Raw genomic sequence first — 24,670 nt, 5'->3', positions numbered from 1 at the left:
CTGCACAATTTTCCGTGGAGCACAGTTAAAATTTGGGTTGTGTACAGTCCTAGAAGCAGCTACTGCAGCCTTGTACTGTATCTATCAAAAAGACTGAGGCCTGGAACAATAAATGTGGAAGGGTCAGTGGTACTCCAGATACCCTCTGCAACACAATGAAAGGTGGGCTTGGGAGTGTATAGATGTTAATGCAAATGTAATTCACTTTGGATGATTAATTCTGGATCCAACAGCTATAGCTGTGGTACATTAGTCAGTTTCATTTACAAAAGTGAAATGATTACCTTTTCAAAATGAAGTTCATCATAGTGACAACTAATCACATCTTACGTCTGCTACCAGTAGTATTTGGACAAAAAATTCTCAGCATTTAGAAACCACATAAATATGTTACATCGGTGAAGACATGTGCAGCATCAGCAGTGACCATGAAGGTTTTGTGACAAGTCACAACAACAGAATTCAGTCCATAATGTAAGTGATTACCAGAGTCTAGATCCATTTGAACAATAAGTCCCCCTGCAAGTTAGTTCAAAAGTCATATGAAGGCAAGGATGTATCATGCTTAATCAAACAATGCAGTGTTCAAACCTATCTTCAAGGTGAGAACAGTAACAAAAAGCACATGGCATTTGTGTTTGGAAATTGGTAAACATTGCTGGCTGCTGACTCAAGAGGTCCTATGTTCAATTTCCAGTGACCACCCAAGATTAACCTGTAATAGAAAAGGCTGGAATGGGATAAATGAAGCACCTCATGAGTCTAATTACAAGCTACTTAATAAAATAATCAATAAAATTTAAGTGTAAGCTGCAAGAGTGGTCTCAACTCTGAGATCCTGCTCTAGACTGCAAGTTGCATAACATTATTAATACAAGGTTCCCTAGGCAGTTTTTCAAATGATTGAATTGTCATTTGCCCCACCATTGCTTCATCTACATCTACATGACAACTCTGCAATTCACATTTAAGGGTTTGGCCGAGGGTTCATCGAACCACAATCATACTATCTCTCTACCATTCCACTCCCGAACAGCGCGCGGGTAAAACGAACACCTAAACCTTTCTGTTCGCGCTCTGATTTCTCTTATTTTATTTTGGTGATCATTCCTACCTATGTAGGTTGGGCTCAACAAAACATTTTCGCATTCGGAAGAGAAAGTTGGTGACTGAAATTTCGTAAATAGATCTCGCCGCGACGAAAAACGTCTTTGCTTTAATGACTCCCATCCCAACTCGCTTATCATATCTGTCACACTCTCCCCCCCTATTACATGATAATACAAAACGAGCTGCCCTTTTTTGCACCCTTTCGATGTCCTCCGTCAGTCCCACCTGGTAAGGATCCCATACCGCGCAGCCATATTCTAACAGAGGACGAACGAGTGTAGTGTAAGCTGTCTCTTTAGTGGACTTGTTGCGTCTTCTAAGTGTCCTGCCAATGAAACGCAACCTTTGGCTCGCCTTCCCCACAATATTATCTATGTGGTCTTCCCAACTGAAGTTATTCGTAATTTTAACACCCAGGTACTTAGTTGAATTGACAGCCTTGAGAATTGTACTATTTATCGAGTAATCGAATTCCAACGGATTTCTTTTGGAACTCATGTGGATCACCTCACACTTTTCGTTATTTAGCGTCAACTGCCCCCTGCCACACCATACAGCAATCTTTTCTAAATCGCTTTGCAACTGATGCTGGTCATCGGATGACCTTACTAGACGGTAAATTACAGCATCATCTGCGACTAACCTAAAAGAAATGCTCAGATTGCCAGGTCATTTATATAGATCAGGAACAGCAGAGGTCCCAGGACGCTTCCCTGGGGAACACCTGATATCACTTCAGTTTTACTGGATGATTTGCCGTCTATTACTACGAACTGCGACCTTCCTGACAGGAAATCACGAATCCAGTCGCACAACTGAGACGATACCCCAAAGGCCCGCAGCTTGATTAGAAGTCGCTTGTGAGGAACAGTGTCAAAAGCTTTCCGGAAATCTAGAAATACGGAATCAACTTGAGATCCCCTGTCGATGGCGGCCATTACTTCGTGCGAATGAAGAGGTAGCTGCGTTGCACAATCATCTATGGAAAAAAGATGGAAGTCGCTCCATGACTAATAAAGAATGCAGGGAGGGTGATCTATCACCTCCCTCGATTTCTACTGTTGAAGTTGGCAAGTTCCTGCAAAAATATGTGGCCAGGTATTATCGCGCAGCAGAATGACATCTAACAGAATTTCTCTTGCCATCTCATAGAATTGGGTGTACTACTAGTGGATATTTCAACAGTGTAACTCGGCATCTTCATCAGGGGTTTCTTGAGACCTATTTTCTGGATCACTGGCAGTACATCCAATTCTACGAGATGACGACAAATTGCTGGGAAAATCTAAGAAATTAGAATGACTTCTTTTGTTCTGATATGATTTGTAAATGATTCACACTGTGTCTCAGTGTGTACCTGCATCGACTGTTGTCCCTTGTTTCATGTTCTGAACAATCAAAAAAGTTTCTTGTCCAAGAAAGACTGACACTATATTCTTTCTGTTACTGAGTGTTTTTTAACATTATTGGCTTGTTTGGAGATTAGAGGTAAATCCACTATCATGACTGCTGTTTCTTTTCTAGTACAGTGGAAGAAATGAACTTTTCCAGCCTATCACAAGTTTTGCCTCGGTGATAAAGACATTCACACATTTTATGGTGTTGGTTCACATTTTTAGTGTACAATAAGCAGAAGTCTCAATGTTCTCAGTCTACTAACAATGCTACATAGTGCTGACCTGAATTTCCCTGAGCAATTCAATTCAAGAACTAAGAAACCATAAACTTAACCTATCTTTTGATGATTTAATCTTATCACTTTAAAATTCCTTCATTTGCCACTGACTTCTTGTCATATTCACATTATCTAAATATCCTGCAACACTCTCACACTAGCTCAATATTGGGACCACATACTTCAATACGCTGTTTCATTTGCAAATATCGAATGACACTACGTAAACTACGTCACACTTGACAGAAGAGTGTAGCACATGCCATGTTTACAAGCCCACACACAAGCTCGAAACGCCCACGCTCGCTCGCACTTGTAATATGGTATCATATCTCAACAAAGAATTTTTATCTTATGTCATCATTTGTCCCATCGTTGTCAAGAATAATAATAATGAGATAACTCTTCATAGATAAGATGGTCAATGATCACACTTTTTAATAAATTGTTAATCTTTGCACAAATCTGATAAGTAATGAAGCAGTTACCTTCTGCAAGACTATGCACTGATGGTGGTAAGAAATCTGTAGTGGTGGCGGAAGAGCAAGTCTTGCTGGCATCAACAACCAAATTTAGTTTGACATGTACTTTTGGTTAAAACAACAGTCGAGACTGCAATAACGTTTGTTTATTATGACCAGTTTTTATTTTATGTTACAGCCATCCCCAGGTTTTTGAGACCCCTATGCTGGTGCTGGCGGCTCCTCTGTTTTTCACGTGATACCATGATCGTACCACAGTGCAGGACCATGATATGAAAAACCGAGGAGGTGCAGCACCAGCCATAGGGTGCCCACGAAATCTGAGGACGGCTTTTAACATAAGCCGAAAAAGGTAATAATAAACAAACGTTATTGCGATCTCTGCTGTTGTTTTAACCAAAGTATAGCACCAGATTGCTGCACTCCATGGAGAATGTTGTCTAAATTTATGCTCTAATTTTGAAATTTACTTCATTAGCCAACAAGCAGCATCATGATTTTCCATGCGATACTCTCTACCAATAATGTAAATTGAGCTATAAATAACAAACACTTGACTATCATTATCTGAGAAAATGAATTTGTTGCACTGTATCTATATTTACCAGTCAAAGACAGAAAATAAAAATCACAATCATGTTTAAATTATTTGCATCAGAGACCTAATCAACAGGAATGATTAATCTACTGTATTCTATTACCAACAGTATCAGGGATACATGACACTTCTTCAGTGAATTTATATTTCACTTTGAATCAACTTTCTCAGAAAAAACAGAGGTTATACCTCTGTCAGGTAAAAGAGGAATATTTTGTAAAGAGGAATATTTTGTAAAGAGAGATACTACTTACCCTTCACCTAACTTGCATATGATATCAAATACTTCCTCCGGCTGTCTTGTCAGGCTTTCTTCCGAGAGCTTCTTCAGCTCACTGGAAAAAGACATAAAAGAAAGAATTAAAATTTTGTTGTGCGTAGTTGCAGGTGCAATGTAACACAGAAACAAGCCACATACATCATCAATGTTCCCTTTTACAGCAACACAATGTTTGTTTTAAGGGCTGTTGGTTACTTCCTATAAAACTTCAAGGCTGAGAGGGCATGGTTAATGTATAAAATTATTCACAATGTTTCATTCCCCTATGTGAGAGACATTTGCAGTTGCCTACTTTATATCATAAACGGTCACTACCTGTGGTGACTAAGCTCTCATAATAGTTTTATACGTTAACCACCAACTAATTGTTCAGAAGTTTAAACAGAAATTATTGTTCATAGTGATATTTTTGCGATGCACTGACAAGTCTGGAGTAGGCCTTCATCTAGCAGTAGCTGACAAATGATTGTTATTTTAAAATTTTATCTCCACAGACTATTGCTGAATCTGGAATCTCTTATTTGCCAATCTACAACAAAACTAGCTGCTACATGCAAGAAACAGCCCATCATTTACAAACGCCTCTAATAATCACATCTCTGTCAGTGGCACTAAACATGGCAAAAAATTTATGTGCCAAATCATTAACATGGTTGGGTATCACTTTTATTTCTTATTGAAGTAATGTGCAGTAGTTTTTCACTATTTATTGTAATGTAACAGACCAAGATTGTCCAATAGTAGTAGTATACAATACATCTCAAGGCATTATTATTTTTGTTATGTAATCACAAGTTCATTATCAAGTGCTGGTTTTCAATTTAAACTAATCATTGTTTAAAAAACATTTGACATTATGTATAAACTACAGCAGACAATACTTTAATGGAATTTTATAACAGATGAAATTAAGAGTTCAAAATGCAAACAGCTATCGAAATGCTAATCTTCAATACACCTTCAAATACTGTTCTTCATGCATGAAGTGATAAATATTCAGAATTAGAGCCGTTACATTCTAGGAAACCATAATATCCATTTCTCTTTGATGAAATTTTATGAGTAATTGTTTAAAAAAAATATTGATTTTATGAAACTTTGATTAGCAAGGCTTTGCGTTTTATAAACCAATGTATTAATTTTTTGTCTTCTACTGACACGTGATGACTATGCTGGAGACCATTTGAAACTTGTAGTACAACCCTCCTCACAGGCTGCATGGTCTCATGACTTGCTGTGGAAGAGAGACCGGCTTCAGTAGTAACAAGTCGGCGCCCTGTGGACAGGACGCTAAGGAGTATCCAAGCATGTTAGCAAAAAGATCGGTCAGTAGCGAAAATTAATGAGGTTCCTATCTTATCTTTCTGGAGCGCAGCACATCATAATGCTCTTACCAGTATGTGAGTGCATATATAAGACGCAAATTTAACACTAAGTGTGAATAATTCCCAATGTTTTTTTTTCCCATACACATGGACCAGCTTAATCCTAAGTTAACTCAAGTCTAGCTGAACCTGTAAGAAACCATTTTATCCAACTGATCTTAATGGTTGTTGTTAGTATACTTCCACCACACCTAAGAAAGTCGAGCCGCTAAATATATTTATAATATATGTTGACTGTAGTTGTAATTATTTTGTTCCATGTATCGTGCGATCCCTAAACGTGATGTGACGATAGAAGAGCAGCCTACCAGAGAACCTAAACCACAGATGATGACGGGAGACAAAGTTATTGCACACAAGAATTACGACCAAAAAAACGGAACCAGCACTGCCAACCGAAAGGTCTCGATTGTACATTTATGATGGTGCACGAACATACGATCCACCCTTCGGATCACACGTCTATTGTACGATCTTTAGAAACGCTTACTATTGTTACGATTTCGCCTTTTTATTATTTTAATTTTTATGATTTATTTAATTTTTGACAAGTTTGGTTCACAAATTCTATTTGAGCAGCCTAAAAGCAGGTCTGTTCGGCCGTGGGATTCCCCAATGTCATTATGCTACAGCTGAATAAGTCATCTTAAGTTATTACCCTAAATGAATCCCCTGGGGAATTCACCTTATTGACTGCTTTGCATACGAAAGTGAAAAAGATTACAGTTAACTTTTTGGCTCAGGTGAGGACACTGAGCAATTTATAAGGTGTTAAACAGAGCAAAATTGTGTCAATGGCAACAGAAGAGGACAATACAAAAATATAGGAAAGTATGGGAAACTAATCCTGAATTTAAAGGTTGGTTGTGCACTGATGAATAGAACTCTGGGAGGACTAGATGTAGAATCTGTAACGTCGCTTTTGTGTCTGGATTGGAATGCGTTAAAAAAAATTCTAAAAGTGAAAATCATGTCAAAAAAAGTGAAGGCGGTGTCATCTAGATGCCAGACAATGTTGGGTACCCATATTTGTTAAATCAGCTACAAATCATGTGTCTTTAAATAATCAGGCTCACATTCCTGAAATTAAATTGGCAGTATTAGTGGCAGAACACAATCTTCCTTTCAATGCCACGCTATACACCTGCGTCGCACAAGATATTCCCAGATCGTAAAGAACGTGATAGAGAGCCGTAAGAACGGAGTTGCTGAAAAACTGACGTACAATATTCAGTTTTCTTATCGATGAGTCAATATACGTAGAGTCTGTTAAAACATCGTATGTCGTGGGTAATTTTGATACAGACACAAATAAAATTGAAAGTAAATTTTGGAATCTTTCTGTAATTTTTAAGCAGGGTGAATGTGATTCTTCAATTTCTCCAGGCGTATTTTATGACGAAATAAATCTAAGCACATCAGCGCACCTGATGATGGCAACGTGGTCGATTGCCGAAATATTGTGTCCTATGCACACACATACCAGGCTGTTCACCCGAGATTTATTTCGTCAGGGTGAATATGATAATGAGAATGAGGCGCAATAAATAAAAATATTTATTCTAATCTAATGCTTTCATTTTCTGAGTACCATGTTTCTGAAAACAATATTATACGAGTTTTTTTGATGGTTGTAATACTATGATGGGGTCAAGAAGCTCCGTTGTTACTCTGTTAACTGAAAAATGTCCCGGACAATTCATCCTCAATTGTAAACGTCACTCGCTTTACATACGTGCCACCGAGGCTTGTGAATGTATTCCCAGACGTTGTTAACACCTAGCTAGGATTAATCATAACCATTTTCAAGTCAATGCTAAGAGACTGCCACAAGTGCATAAATTTCAAAAGTTTTTTGATATCAAAATCCATTAATTGTTACATCACAGACAAGATGGCTATCTCTGCGGGCCGTTGTAGTGAGAATTTTAGAACAGTGGAATGTTTGGCGTCTCTATTTTGATTCTAAATGCCTAGAGATGTAGCTGGTTGCGGTAGAAGAAATTCACACATCCCTCGGTGACAATTTTTTAAAATCATTTTACTTATTTTTGGCTCATATTTTACCGAAATTCACCGATTTAAATAAGTATTTCCAGAGTGAAGCTGTCTTTATTGAATTACATAAAAAGATGGTAGAAAGGGACAAGAAAATGTTGCTTTGCTACATGGATCGGCATTATGTCGTAAGTACTAAATTGGCTTGACATTGACCCCAACAACAGGTCAACATTTCTTCCTGCCAGCCGAATGTTTTATTTAGGAGTTGAAGTTCCGAAGGCAATTCAAAAACCAGAAACAGATAATGAATGGGATGACGTGAAATACTTTTACGGCAGACGTAGGGATTTTACGCAGACAGGATGTTCAGAACTGAAAAAGAGAACTTTGATGATTATTTATTACCATTGCTTCCATTTTTTACCCCTAAAAGGTCTCTTTCAGAAACCTCCCTCTTTTATACCTCTTAGGTCACAAATACCGAGAATAGTCTCTGTAGATGACGATAAGCATTTACAGCAACGAAACTTCCTATCGCAAAAAAAATATTAGGAAATGTTCGGAAATGGGCGTATTTTGGGGAAACAGACTCAACATAAAAACTTTACTTGGCGAGTGAGAATTTCCAGTCCAAGCAGTTTTTTCGCTCTCGTGTTTATCCCTTCCACATTCAAATGCTAACTGCGAAAGAGTTTTTAGTAGGATCGATCTTCAAAAGTGAAAAACAGGAATAGGGTCGTTACCTTCACAGTGAATGGATGTTTGCTTGCCAGCCAGTGTGTGAGGAGCAGCAGCTCATGCAAAGAAATTTGTTCCTACTGAAAATATGCTATGCTCGGCAGTATGAAGAAAACGCAGATATACTTGCGGCCATCCCCTTCTATTCCTGACCCTCCAGAGGAGGAAGATGATGCATTTATTTTTTAAGTCTTCTTCTGAGGTAAGCAAATAACGAAGTAATTTTTATATAATTTTATGGACAATATTTATAAATTGTTTGCTAATAAAAAAAATTAAAAATTAGTTGCATTAGAATGAGGACAAGTTAACGTGAAATAATCGGACACGCGTATTTTTATGTGGTACCAGCCGGCCAAGATTTCTTCCCAATGCTCTACAAGTAGCCCTTTAATTCTGTTGTTCTTGACGTTACGCATGTAAGTGGGGAAAAGTTTGGAAAAGGATTGAAATTATCCTTAAAGTTTGTTGGATGTCGCTAAATGCTTTCATTATGAAATGCAGTATGATTGTAAAATTAGGTAATTTGCGCTCAGCAGAAGCTCGCTTCTGACGCTTCCCATTATTTCTGACGTCCTATCTTCTGAAATATTTACTGTAAAGTAATATGTTGCAGATGCTGTTGGTTGGCCGATTCGGGGGAGGGGACCAAATAGCGATGTCATCAGTCCCATCGGATTAGGCAAGGATGGGTAAGGAAGTCGGGTGTGGCCTTTCTAAAGAAGGAACCATTCCGGCATTTGCCCGAAGCGATTCCGGGAAATCACGGAAAACCTAATCTGGATGGCCGGACGCGGGTTATTGCAGGTGCATTCAGAGACATATGTAGATACTGCCTGCGAAGTGTGTTGCGAATGGCATTAGTAGTAGTAAAGAAGTAAAAAATTAAAACGTTTGCCCACATGAACAGTGAAACTGTAGTACGCGCCAAACTTTTTTCCTTTCATCATTTTGTGTGGGCTGTCAGCGAGAAAAAGTTTCGTAGATGTTTGAAGTTTGTTGGAAGTCGCTACGTGTTATTTTCGAGTAATGGATGAACAAAATGGAATATTTGGCCGCCATCAACTTCAAGACAAATACTCTACTTAGTTCCTAATTGTAATACTTATCGTGTTAAATTTAACTGACTTTTAATGAGTAGATTTTGACAGCATGTCAAATTTTTAAATTCGTTCAATAATCAGACGAAATACTGAAAATGAACTTTTCGTTGCCCCTGGAAGCAGTTATCCAGGACAGAAACGCAAAAACGAATTTCATATGTACGATCCCATAACGAAATGTACGATAATTTGAATGTCATTATGCGAGCCGGTAATGCTGAACGGGACAGCCACGATTCTTACAAGTGTTTTTATTTTGTATATAAAGTGGGGCCACACTTGGGAATTCGATATGTACAAGATTGTATCCTTCCACGTAAATATGCGAAACGATATTAAATGGAGCGTATTTTAATTCTCAACGTAGGCGTGGTATATGATTACAAACAGAGCTTTCGATAATATCGTCTTCGGAGATTTTTGAAAATAGTTACGTGGCCACGCCTAAGGAAGAGTAGCGCTTTCAGTGGTAAACTGAAGTGACGGCGCAATATAGTGCTTGCTGTGATTCTTGTTTTATTTTCTTTTGTGAAGAGTAAGCGTAGTTTGTAAGGTGGTGTAGCTACAAGCGTTTTTTTTTACTTACCACCCACGCCAACGAGTGTACAAATGGTGCAAAATGAAGGTCCAGTGGCCCAGCAGCAATTATTTCGTAGCTGTGGCTGGAAGTATTTATATCTGTTGCCACTATTTGCAATTTTAAAGTCAATATATTTCCAAAAAATGCAATAGAGTAAATAATAATAGGCCAAGTAATTAAGAGTTGGTCGCGAATCAGTTAAAATATCAGTTGAAGTTTTTCATATGTAAATTTTATCATCTTTGAAGCAGAGTTATTTCCAAGGTAGCTCGAAGCGTATTAAATAATTGTTATTATTCAACACTGCTGACTAGTTTTATTGAAGTTAAAACAGTAAAATCTTCTATCCCCAGCTAAACGAATATTTGGTTCATGATTTGTCTGGTTTATTATTATTATTAGTATTTTCTTTTTTACAATACATGCGAGACCGCATTGGACTAACCACACCTCGCAAAAAGGAAAAAATCAGACAGTCCCATTTAAACGGGAACGCGTTGCACTCAGTGTGTCAAATAGTAAAAATAATAATTAAAAATAATAGTTCCCAACGGGTTGACAAACACGATAATATTAAGTCGAACAGGGACAAAATTATCATCAGATCGTGCAATATATTTAGTTTTGTCGTCACGGCTATTTTTAAGTAGTCGGAAATAAAAGATAAATACAGTATCTGATAAACTCAAATGAGTGCTCTAACTTTACGTAATTTTAATGATTATTTTCACAAATTCTGGATTTACTTCAAATTTATTACCTTAGACATGGAGGTAAGTACCAGTGAATCTTGTCCAGTGGTCATCTATGATATTCATTCCGTTTCGCTACCTATATCCACCACAAATGTATCTCTTTTTACTGTTTTAGCAGTGTTTCAGGATAACAGAGACTCAGCAATCACATTGTCCAACGGTGGCACATGGGATAAATTAGTGTTTGTTGTCAGCATAATTTTACCAAGTTTAAAACAACTGTCAACACACATTTTAGCAGAACTTTTAAAACTTATAGGTTCTACTTAACAAATTTTTTCGTTCCTCTCTTCTTAAATGCGATTTGCAGAACGGGTTTTATTGGTTGCAGCATAGGGGTTGCATAAAGTTGCAAAGTGGAACCAATAAATAATTCGAGTAACATCTGCTCCGGACGTTGTTCTTAAAGTGACAAAAGAAGCCTCACGCCAGCAGCTATGACGAGTAAAATGTTTAAATAACGTAGTCCCACATATGGTATAAATATCGAAAGCACGGAAACTTTTAGTACAGGTAACTGATAATGCTCATAAATACTGCAGAACATTGCGGAAAACTAGTTTCACAGACGATCCTCAGTACGAAGAAGATAATGATAATAAATTTTATAGTCATTTTAGAACCTTCATAACACATTTAAATTGATACGCCAAAAATGCGTTCCTAAGATTGTTGTTTTCTGTTCAACGTAAGTTCTCAACACTTATTTGTTCTCTTCATTCAGCATTTTAAAAAATGGTTCAAATGACTATGAGCACTATGGGACTTAACTTCGGAGGTCATCAGTCCCCTAGAACTTAAAACTACTTAAACCTAACTAACCTAAGGACATCACACACATCCATGCCCGAGGCAGGATTCGAACCTGCGACCGTAGCGGTCGCGCGGTTCCGGACATTCAGCATTTTAACTTTGTGTATATATATATATATATATATATATATATATATATATATATATATATATATATATATATTTATTTATTATGGAGAGTGTTCACGCAGTTTGCTTTCGGTTAAGCGGTTGCAGATTTGTTTTCGGAATTACTACTTTTAATTAGACACTTGGATATGTTTCCTGTCGTGAACTAATTCGGACGGAGCAAAATGATGAAGGAACTCTGATGTGAAGAAACCAGTAGCCTTGTTAAAGAAACCAACCTAACATTCTCCTGATCTGATCAGCAGAGAAAGTAACCTGAACCCAGAATGGCGGAAGGGAATTTTTGCTTCTTTTTCAGTGTCTTCAACCATAGTTGTATGTAGCTATGTCACACAATATTTAAGACCACCATTTGTACGCTATAACGAACGATGATTCATGTCAGGGAAGTCGATAATTGGGCAATGGAGAAGTCAAGAGGGTCAGGCATGACACGACTTGTACCTGCAGCACCAATGTTTTCAAAACTGGTACAAGGGCACCTCGCATTGTCAGCGTGCAGTTGATGGAGCTTCCAGGATTATTCATCTTCAATAAACTGCACAAAAAATCAGTCTGTTGCCCATTTATCGATTACATGTGTGAATGATGATGAAAGAGGATGAGTTCTACACAGCATACCTATGATTTCATAACTAGGGCAGCCAAAACTTCTAGGTTTCAGAACTATATCGTTTTCGATGAAATCAATGAACATGAGTAGACAGACTGTACCACGATGTAGCATCGCATTCTGCCAGCATGGTAACCTTATTTCATGATAACATAGTCGACTGTTTCGCTCTCCGTCTACTGATGTACAGGTTGTCCCAGGAGAAATGGTAGGTATTCAACTTCTCACTAAAAAAAAAAAAAAAAAAATAGTGTTCACAGCATCGAAGATGAAGAAGTGCTCACAGCTCTTTAGGTATGCATTTTAGAGCTTATGTTTACTAGACATTTTTGCTTCGAATGATCGTTCCTGTCATGAACGCTGACCATTTCTCCAGGGACAGCCTATTTAACGGCGACCCCCTTTCTCCAAATATTTCCTCAAATTCGAAGATTTCTTCATCTGGAAAACGATGCAAAATATTTAAACACAGAATTATATAAAATGAGTTAAATTACTGATAATATTTTTGACATTTTCGTAAGCCGCAAATACACTATTTTAAAAGTACACCTGGTTGTTGTTGTTATGGTCTTCTGTTCGAAGACTGGTTTGATGCAACTCTCCATGCTATTCTATACTGGGCAAGCCTTTTCATCTTCGAATAACTGCTGCATCCTATATCCTTTGTAATCTGCTTGCTGTCCTAACCTAACCCAGCCCAGCCCTCTTGTTTCCCTTTACGACCCCCCCCCCCCCCCACACACAACACACACACACACACACACACACACACACACACACACACACACACACACACTTCCTTCCAGCACTAAAGGCTTCTTTTCGTCAAGTTCCTTGTCTCCCCAACTCTTAAGTAGCACCTCATTAGTTACTACCCATCTAATCTTCAGCATTCTACTGCAGCACCACATTTCAAAAGCTTCAATTCTCTTCTTGTTTAAGCTGTTTATTGTCCACTTACCGACATGGCTACACACCTTCAGGGAAGACTTCTTGATAATCAAGACTATGAAAAAAAAAAAAAAGAAAAGAAATGAACGTATGACATTGTTGGCCGGGAGGCCCCATGCGGGGGGAGTTCGGCCGCCGTATTGCAAGTCCTGTTTAGTTGACGCCACTTCGGCGACTTGCGAGTCAATGATGATGAAAGACGCACAACACCCCAGAGAAAATCCCTGACCCCGTGCGCGGGAAGCGAGAAAGCTACCACAAGACCACGAGCTGCGGACTAATCAAATCTGTATTCGATGATAACAAATTTCTCTTCTTCAGAAAAGCTTTTCTTGCCATTTCCACGGTACACTTTGAACCCTCTCGACTTCGGCTATCATCAGTTACTTTGCTGCCCAAATCGCAAAACACATCTACTACTTTAAGTGTCTCGTTTCCTAATCTAATTTCCTTAGCATCGCCTGATTTAATTCAACTACATTCTATAATACCTGTTTTGCTTTTGTTAATGTTTATCTTGTAGCCTCCTTTCAAGACTCGGTTCATTCCATTCAACATCTCTTCCAAGTCCTCTGCTGCCTCTGACAGAATTATAACGTCGTCGACAAACCTCAAAGTTTTTACTACTTCTCTATGAACTTTAATTGCTACTCCAAATTTTTCTTTGCTTTCCTTTACTGCTTGCTCAATGTACAGATTGAACAATATCAGGGGTAGGTTACAACCCTGTTTCACACCTTTCTCGAACACTGCCTTCCTTACCTGTCCCTCAGCTCTTATAACGCCTCACCATATAGCAGAGATGCTGAGTTGCAGATAGGCACAACAAAAAGACTGTCACAAATAGGCTTTCGGTTAACAAGGTCTTTGTAAAAAACGGACGACACGACACGACACACACAGATGTGAAGAAACCAGTAGTCTTGTTAAAGAAACCAGCCTGGCATTCTCCTGATCTGATCAGCAGAGAAAGTAACCTGAACCCAGGATGGCGGGAAGGGAATTTTTACTTCTCTTTTACAGAGTGTCTTCAACCATAGTTCTGTGTAACTAGGTGTGTGTGTGTGTGTGTGTGTGTGTGTGTGTGTGAGTGAGTGAGTGAGTGAGTGAGAGAGAGAGACAAAGGCCTCGTTGCTCGTTGCCCGAAAGCTTATTTGTGGTAGTCTTTTTGTTGTGTCTATCTTCGCTATATGGTGAGTAGCAACTTTCCTTTTCACAATTGTTACATTCCGTCCTGGATTTTCCGTTGTTTGATTGTATTTTACCCCTGCTAGCTTCAGAATTTCGAAGGAAGTATTCAAGTCAACATTGTCAAAAGCTTTCACTAAGCCTACAAATGCTACGAAAGTTGGTGTGCCTTTCCCTAACCTTCCTCCAAGAACAAGTTATAGGGAGTCAGAATTGCCTCGCCTGTACCTGGATTTCTCTGGAATTCAAACTAATCTTCCCAGAGATCTCTTCTGCCAGTTTTCCCGTTTTTCTGTAAGGAATTCGTGCTCGTATTTTGCACCCATGACCTATCGAACTGACAGTTAGGTAATTTTCGCAGCTGTCAGTAAACCATAAATGGAAATATTTGTTTCATGGAATCTTAGGGGCTTTTCCAGTATTGGTTCTTCGTTAGTCTTGTACCAAATTTCCAATATTAATTCTTCGTTGATCTTGTACCGAAGTCGAGCAGTGTGACACTTGGTTATTTCCCACACTGAGTCATCTGGCGAATGACTATGAACGCACCATCTTCCCCACTAGAGAGAAATAATAGTGTTCCATCTCTCATATTACGCGACTTGGTACTGCAGCGCTGTTGATGTGAGAAATAGGAAGCAAGAGAGATTGAGGTGGAAGGAAACATTTACAGAGGGCAGAGGCAGATTTGGCTCGGCCATATCAAATATTCTGCACCCTCGGTGGTCAGCACAGGCAATACCACTCTCATTAACTTGGCAACAGCGTCCCCCAGTCCGCAATATTGCCCGGTCATAGGACCGTGTGCTGCAGTCACATTTCAGTATTGTTGACGGCAACAAATACTGCTGCGGCCACACATCGCCGTAAAACATGGCCCACGTAAATGTCGTGTGCTGCGATTGTATTGCTAGCCTTGTAATTCAAAGGCAGAAATTATGCAGAACGGGCGATACTAGTCCGAGAAACTGTCTGTAAACATCTCAGGTAGTGTTTCATGCAACCACACATTCGTAAACCATAACAACAACGAATTACAAATCAAACGAGTGAACTTTATAATTTATCGCGTTTACGTGTGGTGTTTCTCTACTGTAACTACCATTGTAAACGAAATAAAACGGTTATGCTGATTGGAAGCTTACATGATCTGATGTGCGTATTGTGACAACTCTTGCAAGGAAAAGAAACACGTACGCTCCCTCGATAGGTGACCTGATGTTATTTGTTAATTCCGAGAACAGCTGCAAGACAAACATTTCCGCTTACTTTCAGGTTCTTGAGCTTTTGTGTAACAAAAGTGTATCTCCAGAATGGAAGGTAGGAGACGAGGTACTGGCAGAAGTAAAGCTGTGAGTACCGGGCGTGAGTCGTGCTGCGGTAGCTCAGATGGTAGAGCACTTGCCCGCGAAAGTCCCGAGTTCGAGTCTCGGTCGGGCACACAGTTTTAATCTGCCAGGAAGTTTCAAAAGTGTATCTGTTTCCTGATCAATCAAGAATTTCATAACTTCAGAGTGACACATATTATGTTTTTATATACATCTTCCAGCACACCTGCACACTTTGTGATTGTCATTTACTTATTCTGTCCTTTGTGGAAATTCTGTCGAAGTGAATTTAATTTCTCTCAGCCTCTCAGTAACGGACGTGTATTGTACAATACCACCCTTACACTGTACAATATACTGCACGATATTCAATATTTTTAATGCTCTACAGTCTTGACTATGCTGCGAAAACCGTCAGTATGATCTCAGGAGGTGAATATTACTACACAAAACTCATTGCTGTGTAATGAATATTGAGCGTGTGAGAGGCCCAGCAAGCCACCATGGTGCACTTACAGATCCGCTGGATACATAATCACCATCACCACTATTATTACTAATCATAACTGGGCCGTACTGGACCATGCAATGTACAACAAGTGTTATTTTCAGGGCTCTGCTTTAGCTTTTCTTTGTGCCCATATTACCTTCATTCTGGCAGAATGGGCTCTTTTCCGCTCGTCAGATTTAAGTACTTTTGGTCTTCTTGGCTTTTTCTGAAATGTCCAATCGTCCAGTGGTGAATTTTATGCCCAATTTTTTTTTCTGCCTGGTATATAGAGCAGTATTATTCCTAATTCCATCATGTCTTTTCTTACCGCACCGATGTATTTAATTGTTTCAGTTTTTGTTTCCTACGTGTTTCATAGAATTCCACAGCCTGTCATGTTAACCTGTTTGGTTCTATTCTTTTCGTATGCCCATAGAATTTTAGCCTGATTTTTTTCATACACTAATAAATACCGGTGTACTTTTCAGTTTCTTGAGTTCCTGTTAGTATGTACGTTCCTTATTCAGTGTAATGTAAATCTATAATTTTTCTGATTACTCTCCATTCTCTCCTTGGGATTTATTTAATGCCCCTACTTCTGTTTAAAATGAGTTTTCAGCCCCGTAAAGACACTTTCGTTTGATGACTGTGTTGTGTTATGTAAGTGCTTAAGTTCGTAGTGTTAATTTTGCATGTTCGTATTCCGGTCGCTGTGGGTTTTTTTATCGATCGTCATTTTTATTTGTAGTTACTGTTCCTGTTCTAATTTACATATTGTCATTTTGGGATGGTGGGCGGAGCTCTGAACGCTAGAAAATGAAGTGTCAAGTGCAGGAAGTGCAAAGTGGAGAAATCGGAGCTTTCCGATATATTCTTCCTTTGAGTTCGACAGGGGGAGGGGGCGGGGGAGACAGCAGCGGATGCACCTAAAAACATTTCCGTCGTATGCGGGGATAATTCCGTTGGACAGAGCACGGCAAGGAAATGGTTTTCTCGTTTTAAGGAGGGTCTTTTTGACATTAGTGACCGCTCAACGTTCGGGAGACCTTCGGTGTTTGATGAAGATCGTTTAAACGCGTTAATCGATAATGATCCGCGTCAGTGTACTCGAAAACTGGCAAATGTTATGGATTGGGATCGTTTCACCATCGTGCGATATTTGCGTGCAGTGGGAAAGGTTCAAAAATCGGGTGTATGAGTACCGCCGTTCTAAGCCAAAAACCCAAAAATCAGCGATTTGCCATATGTAATCTCTGCTTGCTCGTTATGAATTGGCTTTCGAACAACTCCTATCGCCGGCCGCGGAGGCCGAGCGGTTCTAGGCGCTACAGTCTGGAACCGCACGACCGCTACGGTCGCAAGTTCGAATCCTGCCTCGGGCATTGATGTGTGTGGCGTGCTTAGATTAGTTAGGTTTAAGTAGTTCTAAGTTCTAGGGGACTAATGACCTCAGATGTTAAGTCCCATAGTGCTCAGAGCCATTTTTTGAACTCCTATCCTGTAACATTACTGGTGACGAGCAACGGCGTCTTTATGCTAACGTAAGGAAATTAAAGGAATGGTTAAGCCCAAACGAAGCAACTACTCCCTGCACACACAGACCTACGCGCACCCACAAAAGATGATGTTATGCATCTGGTGGAACAGCGACGACGTGGTGTACGACAAATTGCGTCCCCGAGGTTTAACCATCACTGCTGGAATCTGGTATCGACTGCACATGCAATCCCGGAATAACGCCCTGGAAGACTGAGTGAAGAGATCTTACGCCACGAAAACGCCCGCCAGCTTACTGCCAGACTGACAAAGAAACACTACACAGGAGGTTGTTTGGGAAGTCATTCTGCTGCGCCCTCAGGTTGTCACCATTTCCGCCCTGTCGAACAACTTTCAAGGAAGCTTCCTGGCAGATTAAAACTGTGTGCCGGACCGAAACTAGAACTCGGGACCTTTGCCTTTCACGGGCAAGTGCTCTACCATCTGAGCTACCCAAGCACGACTCACGCCCCGACCTCACAGCTTTACTTCTGCCAGTATCTCGTCTTCTACCTTCCAAACTTTACAGAAGCTCTCCTGCGAGCACTTGTCCGCGAAAGGCAAAGGTCCCGAGTCCGAGTCTCCGTCCGGCACACAGTTTTAATCTTCCAGCAAGTTTCATATCAGCGCACACTCCGCTGCAGAGTAAAAATCTCATTCTGGAACTTTCAAGGAACTTCCTTTCCCGATGAAAATGCGCTCCAAAGATGTCTCGACGAGTTCTTCGCCTCCTCAAAACCATGCCATCTCTACTGTCGCTGAATTTAAAATTACCCCAGCGTTGGCAGATTTTTTGTAAATAGTGGAGAAGAATGTATTATTGATGACTAAAGTCTCTGTTTCGTGTGTCCGTTGTCTTTATTGAACTTACGGAAAACGCTCCCAACTTATGCACCAACCCTTTTTTTTTTAAGTCGGTATTCCAATACAGACTACATTGTTTTGATCTGGCGCTTCCGGGACTTTCCGGCCACGCTAGACCTCTGTGGGAGCGTCAAGCACGGAGCGCGCGCTCTGCTTTACGGCGGCTGGCTGACCCTGGTCCGGCGTCTCGGCCGCGCTGCTCCTGCTCTACGTCCTGGCCGGCGGAGGCCCTCCGCTGGCGCTGGCGGCGGCGCTCCTTGCACGTCTTGCAGTTGATGGTGGGCTCCGCCGGCGCGAACACGCCGCCGTTCTTGAACACCAGTGTGTCCATGGCCGCGTCACATCACAGGCGCGGGCGCGGCTGCCGTCTCTGCCCGGGGAGAGGACAACTGTCAGTGAGGGCGAACCGAGCAGCGGCCAGCTGGTGCCTCGGGGAAAAACAGGTTCACCTCAGTCGCGGTCCATGGCCAACGCACTGTACGAGTTCCTACAACTGATCAGCTGGACTCGCGTTATAGCAATATGCGTACTTCACCGCTATAACCTACACAGCAACTGTTCAGTCCATAAAGGCTCTTGCAAACGATGAAACAATCTGTCAAACTTCACTAGTTTGTCCTTCAAACATAAATTTTGCTTGACATGTTTGTCAAACATGAGATTGTGTTTCACTTGCTAGACAAACATCAATTGTCTGACGTGTTTTTAAAACATAAATTGTGTGCGACCGTTGGTGAGAAGTTCGACTGACGGTCGATTTGACAAGACGTCGCTGCTTATGCTGATGTTACGCCATGCATGTTTCGCGAGGAAGAGTTTTTCTCACTGTATAATGCGTTTCTGCAACTGTGGAAACTACGATCAAAAGAGTATACGAATAAGAACAAATGAGCACCGGCAATCATCAAAACGGTACACGCGTTTTGCGCTACCCAGTCATATATTACTCACGAGAATGTTATGGGGGAAAATCAGTATTCTACTCACGAAACACATGCGGAAGCGCAATTAGGGAGAATGTCAAAGGTCTCCGGTTCTTCCATACACGATGTATATGTTCCCGAGTTGTGTTATTTTAATGAATTTGTTAATTAGTTTTTCATGTTTTATTTATTTGTCAATTTCAACCACTCCATTTACTTATTTACTTGTAGAGTCTTACGTCATTCTATCGTTTCAATTTTTTTTTGTACAAACTCGTACGTTAATTTGCAGCACTACACATTTTTTGATGTTAAATACGTCATAATTTAGCACAACATACGCTACATTGTTTCACATTTAGCATCAAGAAACGTGTACTGCTGCAAACTAACGCTGAGAGCACGTGAAAAAAACGTCAGTATTAAACGAAGAGATACCTTAATAATGTGCAAGCAGCTGACACTTCCTACTACAAAAGAAAAAGGGACGTAAAGTGCCACCACTGACCTTATTTTACATGAATAAAACGAAATACGTTCGGTGATATAAATGTGCATTTTTTGGCAGCTGCCTTTATTCATAATAACCGTGGTTGTTGTTGCTATCAGTACGAAGACCTCTTTGATGCAGCTCTTCATGCTACTCTATCCTCTGCAAGCCTCTTCCTCTCCAAATAACTGCTGCATACAACGTAATTCTGAATCTGTTTACTGCATTCATTACTTGGTCTCCCTCTACGATTTTTACCCACCCCCACCCCCTTCACTTCCCTCTAATAATTCGTAGTCCCCTGATGTCTCAGAATGTGTCATATCAATCGATCCCTTCTTCTGGTCGGGTTGTGGCACAAATTTCTTTTCTCATCATTTATAGTCAGTGCCTCTTCTTTAGTTACCTAATCTGCCCATTTAATCTTCAAATTCTTCAGTAGCGCGACATTTCAAAGGTCCTAGTCTCAAACTTCCTGTCTAGTCAGTACCTCTTCTTTAGTTACCTAATCTGCCCATTTAATCTTCAAATTCTTCAGTAGCGCGACATTTCAAAGGTCCTAGTCTCTGAAACTTCCTGGCAGATTAAAACTGTCTGCCAGACCGAAATTCGAACTCGGGACCTTTGCCTTTCTCGGGGCAGTATTCTATCCCTTGCCCGCGAAAGGCAAAGGTCCCGAGTTCGAGTCTCGGTCCGGCACAGTTTTAATCTGCCAGGAAGTTTCATGTCATTGCACACTCCTCTGCAGAGTGAAAATTTCATTCAGGTCCTAGTCTCTTCTTTTCTAAACTGTTTATCGTCCACGTTTCACTTCCATATGTGGCTACACTCCAAACAAATACCTACATTCAGAAAAATACTTTCTAACACAAACCTATATTCGATGTTAAATTTCTCTTCCTTAGAAACACTTTTCTTGCTACTGCCACTCTCGATTTCTCTATCCTATCTACTTTGGCTATCATCAGTTATTCTGCTGCCCAAATAACAAAACTTATCTACTACTTGAAGCGTCTCATTTCCTAATCTAATTTCCTCAGCATCACCTGATTTAATTCGACTACATTCCATTATCCTTGTCATGGTTTTGTTAATGTTTGTCTTATATCCTCCGTCCAAGACACTGTCCATTCCATTTAAATGCTCTTCCATGTCCTTTGCTGCCTGACAAAATTACAATCTGCAAACCTCAAACTTTTTATTTCTTCCTGAACTTCAATCCTATTCCAAATTTTTCTTTAGCTTCCTTTACTATTAGCTCAATGTACAGAATGAATAAGATTGGGGACTGGCTACAACGCTTTCTCACTCCCTTCCCTTTCATGCCCGTAGACGCTTGTAACTGCCGTCTCGTTTCCGTACAAGTTTTATACGCCTTTCGCTCCCTGTATTGTCAAAAGCTTCCTCCAAGTTTACAAATGCTATCAAAGTAGGTTTACCTTCCCTTAACAATCCTCTAAAGTATGTCGTAGGATCAGTATCGCTTCGTGTTTCCCTACGTTTTTCTGAAATCCGATCTGATCTTGCCCGAGGTCGGCTTCTACCATTTTTTTCTCTTCTTCTGTAGTATTGGTGTTAGTATTTTTCAACTATGACTTCTTAAATTGATAGTTCGGTAATATTCACACCTGTCAGCCCCTGATTTCTGTGTAGCTGGAATTATTACGTTGTTCTTGAAGTCTGAGGGTATTTCGCCTGTCTTATACGTCTTGCTCACCACATGACAGAGTTTTGTCAAGGCTGGTCCCCCTAAGGTTGGCTTTCAGTGCTCTGTCAAATCATCTCGCAGTATCATAACTCCCAACTCGTCTACGTACTCTTCCCTTTCCAAAATTCTGCTTTCAAGTTCATCCCTCTTGTATAAACCCTCTACATACTCCTTCACCCTTTAAGCTTTCCCTTCTTTGTTTAGGATTGCTTTACCATCTGAGCTCTTGCTATTCATATAGCTGCTTCTGTTTTCTCCAAATATCTCTTTAATATTCGTGTAGGCGGTATCTGTATTGCCCTTGTGAAATATGCTTGGCAATCCTTACATTTGCCTTCTAGCCATTACTGCTTGGCCATTTTGCAATTCCTATCCATCTCATTTTTTAGACTTTGTATTCCCTTCAAGCGCTTCATTTCCTGCATTTTTAAATGTTCTCCTTTCATCAACTAAATTTAATATCTCCTGTGTTATCCAAGGATTCCTACTAGGCCTGGTCATTTTACCTACTTGATCTCTGCTTCCTTCACTATTTCATCTCCTACCGCTACGCCTTTGACTTCTACTGTGTGCCTTCGATTGTTCTAGTCATCCGTTGCCTAATGCTCCCTCTGAAACTTTCTCAACAACCTCTGGTTCTTTCAATTTAAATTGCTGTCTCTTTGCAGTTTCTTGAGCTTTAACCTTCAGTTTATAACCAATACATTGTGGCCAGAGTCCACCTGTCCCAGGAAATGTCTTACAATTTAAAATCTGATTCCCCAAAATTTGTTACCATTATTTAAATGATCTGAAACGTTCCAGTGTCTCCAGGTCTCTTCCATGTATACAACCTTCTTTCGTGGTTATTGAACGAAGTGTTAGCCATGATTAAGTTATGCTCTGTGCAAAATTCTATCAGGCGGCTTCCTCTTTCATTCCTTTCCCCCAGTCCATATTCACCTGCTATTTATCCTTCCCTTCCTTTTCCTACTATCGAATTCCAGTCTCCCAACACAATTAAATTTTCCTCTCAGTTAACTATCTAAATAATTTCTTTTACCTCCTCATACATTTCTTCAATCTCTTCGTCATCTGCGGAGCTAGTTGGCACAAACTCTCACTACTGTCGATCAAACCAAATACCTGATGTGTTTCCCAATGAACCACTTGCAAGTAACAATCAGTTCCACGTGTAATGCTAGGAAGCATTTGTCTAGTAAGTTGTTGTATGTAATAACACAAAATACTCTAGTGGGTTAGCAGTTCCTTCCGCCGCCCCTTCAATATTTCCATTTGAGTTGAATATACAATTATGGGCAATTATATTCAGCATTTAAGAGTGTCTTGGGGCGCCATAACATGTTAAATTTATATAGTTATTTTACGTCTGAAGAGAACTAGTTTCTGTATTGTGACTGTGGTGGAAGCAGCGCGGCTCTGGCTTGTCTTTGGCGGGAAATAACATATCCAGGAATGACTTGGTCTCGCAGCCTCACGCTCAACCAGGCAGCTTCTCGCTGCTATCGCACGAGAATCTCTGCTGTACATCTTGCTGGAATAGCACTTCTCGAAGAAAGAATAGTATGGAGAAATGGCTTCGACATAACCGAGGGGTAGGTTCCAGAATTCGTCTTTCACTCTACAGCGGAGGGTGCGCTGTTTTATTCTGGCAGGAAGTTTAACACAGCGCTGACTCCAGTGCGGAGTGAAATATGAACTCCAGATTCTTATCGTTTGATTTGATAATCTTGGCCTTGAAAATGTACTCTGGGCTGTTTCCTCCTACCTGAGAACTACTAGGGTGGTTTGAAAAGTTCTCGGAACGGAACAGAAAAAAAGTACTTACATCATTGAAACTTTTTTTATTTTTCAATGTAGTCTCCTTGTAGATCAATGCACTTGGTCCAACGATGTTCCAGTGCCTTGATTCCATCTCGAAAATAAGTTTCCTCCAAGTCTGCAAATTAGTTGTCAACTCCGGCTATCAGATGTTCGTTTGAAATGAATCTTCGTACACCAAGAGAAATTTTCAATTTTGGGAAGAGATGGAAGTCTGACGGAGCCATATCAGGCGAATAAGGCGGGCGTGAAAACAATTCATACCTTAGTTCGTGTAATTTTGCCATGGCGACGGCACCCATCTTGCAGGTAAATTATTCATTTCTAATTCTTCAGTTAAAATGTGATATACACATTCAGATTATATCTGTCAAGCGTCAGCAATTTCACGCACTTTCAATCGGTGATCCTTTATGTCCATTTTGTGCACTTCTGCAATGATTTCTGGAGTAGTGAAAAATCTGGGCCGACCACGCGGATCATCATATACGCTCTCCCGACCAAATTTAAATTCATTTTTCAACTCGGCAACAGTTGAATATGAAGGAGCAGTGTCCCCCAGTGCATTCTGGAAATCGGCATGAATGTCCTTTGCTTTCATACCTTTCTTTACCAAGCACTTAACCACTGCTCGAATCTCGATTTTTTCGATTTTCGCAAATCACTAAGCGGGAACAACAAGAGCGCCACGTCACCGCCACAGCTCTCTTCCAAGATCATTGATGCGGTACGTGTTCACAGGCAACAGTCCAATGAATATCACGTGAACAACTCGTTGCGCTAGCGCTGACCTCTCGTGGTGATTTCGAGAACTTTTCAAAATGGCTCTAAGCACTATGGGACTTAACATCTGAGGTCATCAGTCCCCCTAGACTTAGAACTACTAAAACCTAACGACATCACACACATCCATGCCCGAGGCAGGATTCGAACGTGCGACCGTGGCAGCAGAGCGGTTCCGGACTGAAGCGCCTAGAACCGCTCGGCCACGACGGCCGGCAGAACTTTTCAAACCACCCTCGTAGCCCACATAGCGAATTCCGGACAAATAAAGAGCGTCCCCCATACCTCTGAAACTACTCTCTTTCTAATTTGACATTTTGCAT

At 40.4% G+C, this 24,670-nt stretch overlaps 1 protein-coding gene across 2 annotated transcripts in view; it reads right to left on the bottom strand.

Moving 5' to 3' along the window:
- Positions 1-24,670, bottom strand: part of LOC124789476 (serine/threonine-protein kinase 3) — a 361,643-nt gene that overhangs the window by 54,263 nt on the left and 282,710 nt on the right. Inside the window, exons 1-2 of one of the 2 annotated variants that reach the window (XM_047256853.1) lie at positions 18,796-18,968; positions 4,120-4,200 (exon numbers count right to left, since the gene is read on the bottom strand). In XM_047256853.1, the coding sequence (XP_047112809.1) occupies positions 4,120-4,200; positions 18,796-18,953 (239 nt within the window). In that variant the 5' untranslated portion in view covers positions 18,954-18,968. Of the gene's footprint in view, positions 1-4,119; positions 4,201-18,795; positions 18,969-24,670 lie in introns of those variants that run through there. The other variant, XM_047256861.1, reaches the window with a different exon arrangement.

The sequence above is a fragment of the Schistocerca piceifrons genome, chromosome 1 (assembly GCF_021461385.2).
Source record: "Schistocerca piceifrons isolate TAMUIC-IGC-003096 chromosome 1, iqSchPice1.1, whole genome shotgun sequence".
NCBI lineage: Eukaryota > Metazoa > Arthropoda > Insecta > Orthoptera > Acrididae > Schistocerca > Schistocerca piceifrons.
This window is presented reverse-complemented; position numbering and strand designations above follow the sequence as displayed.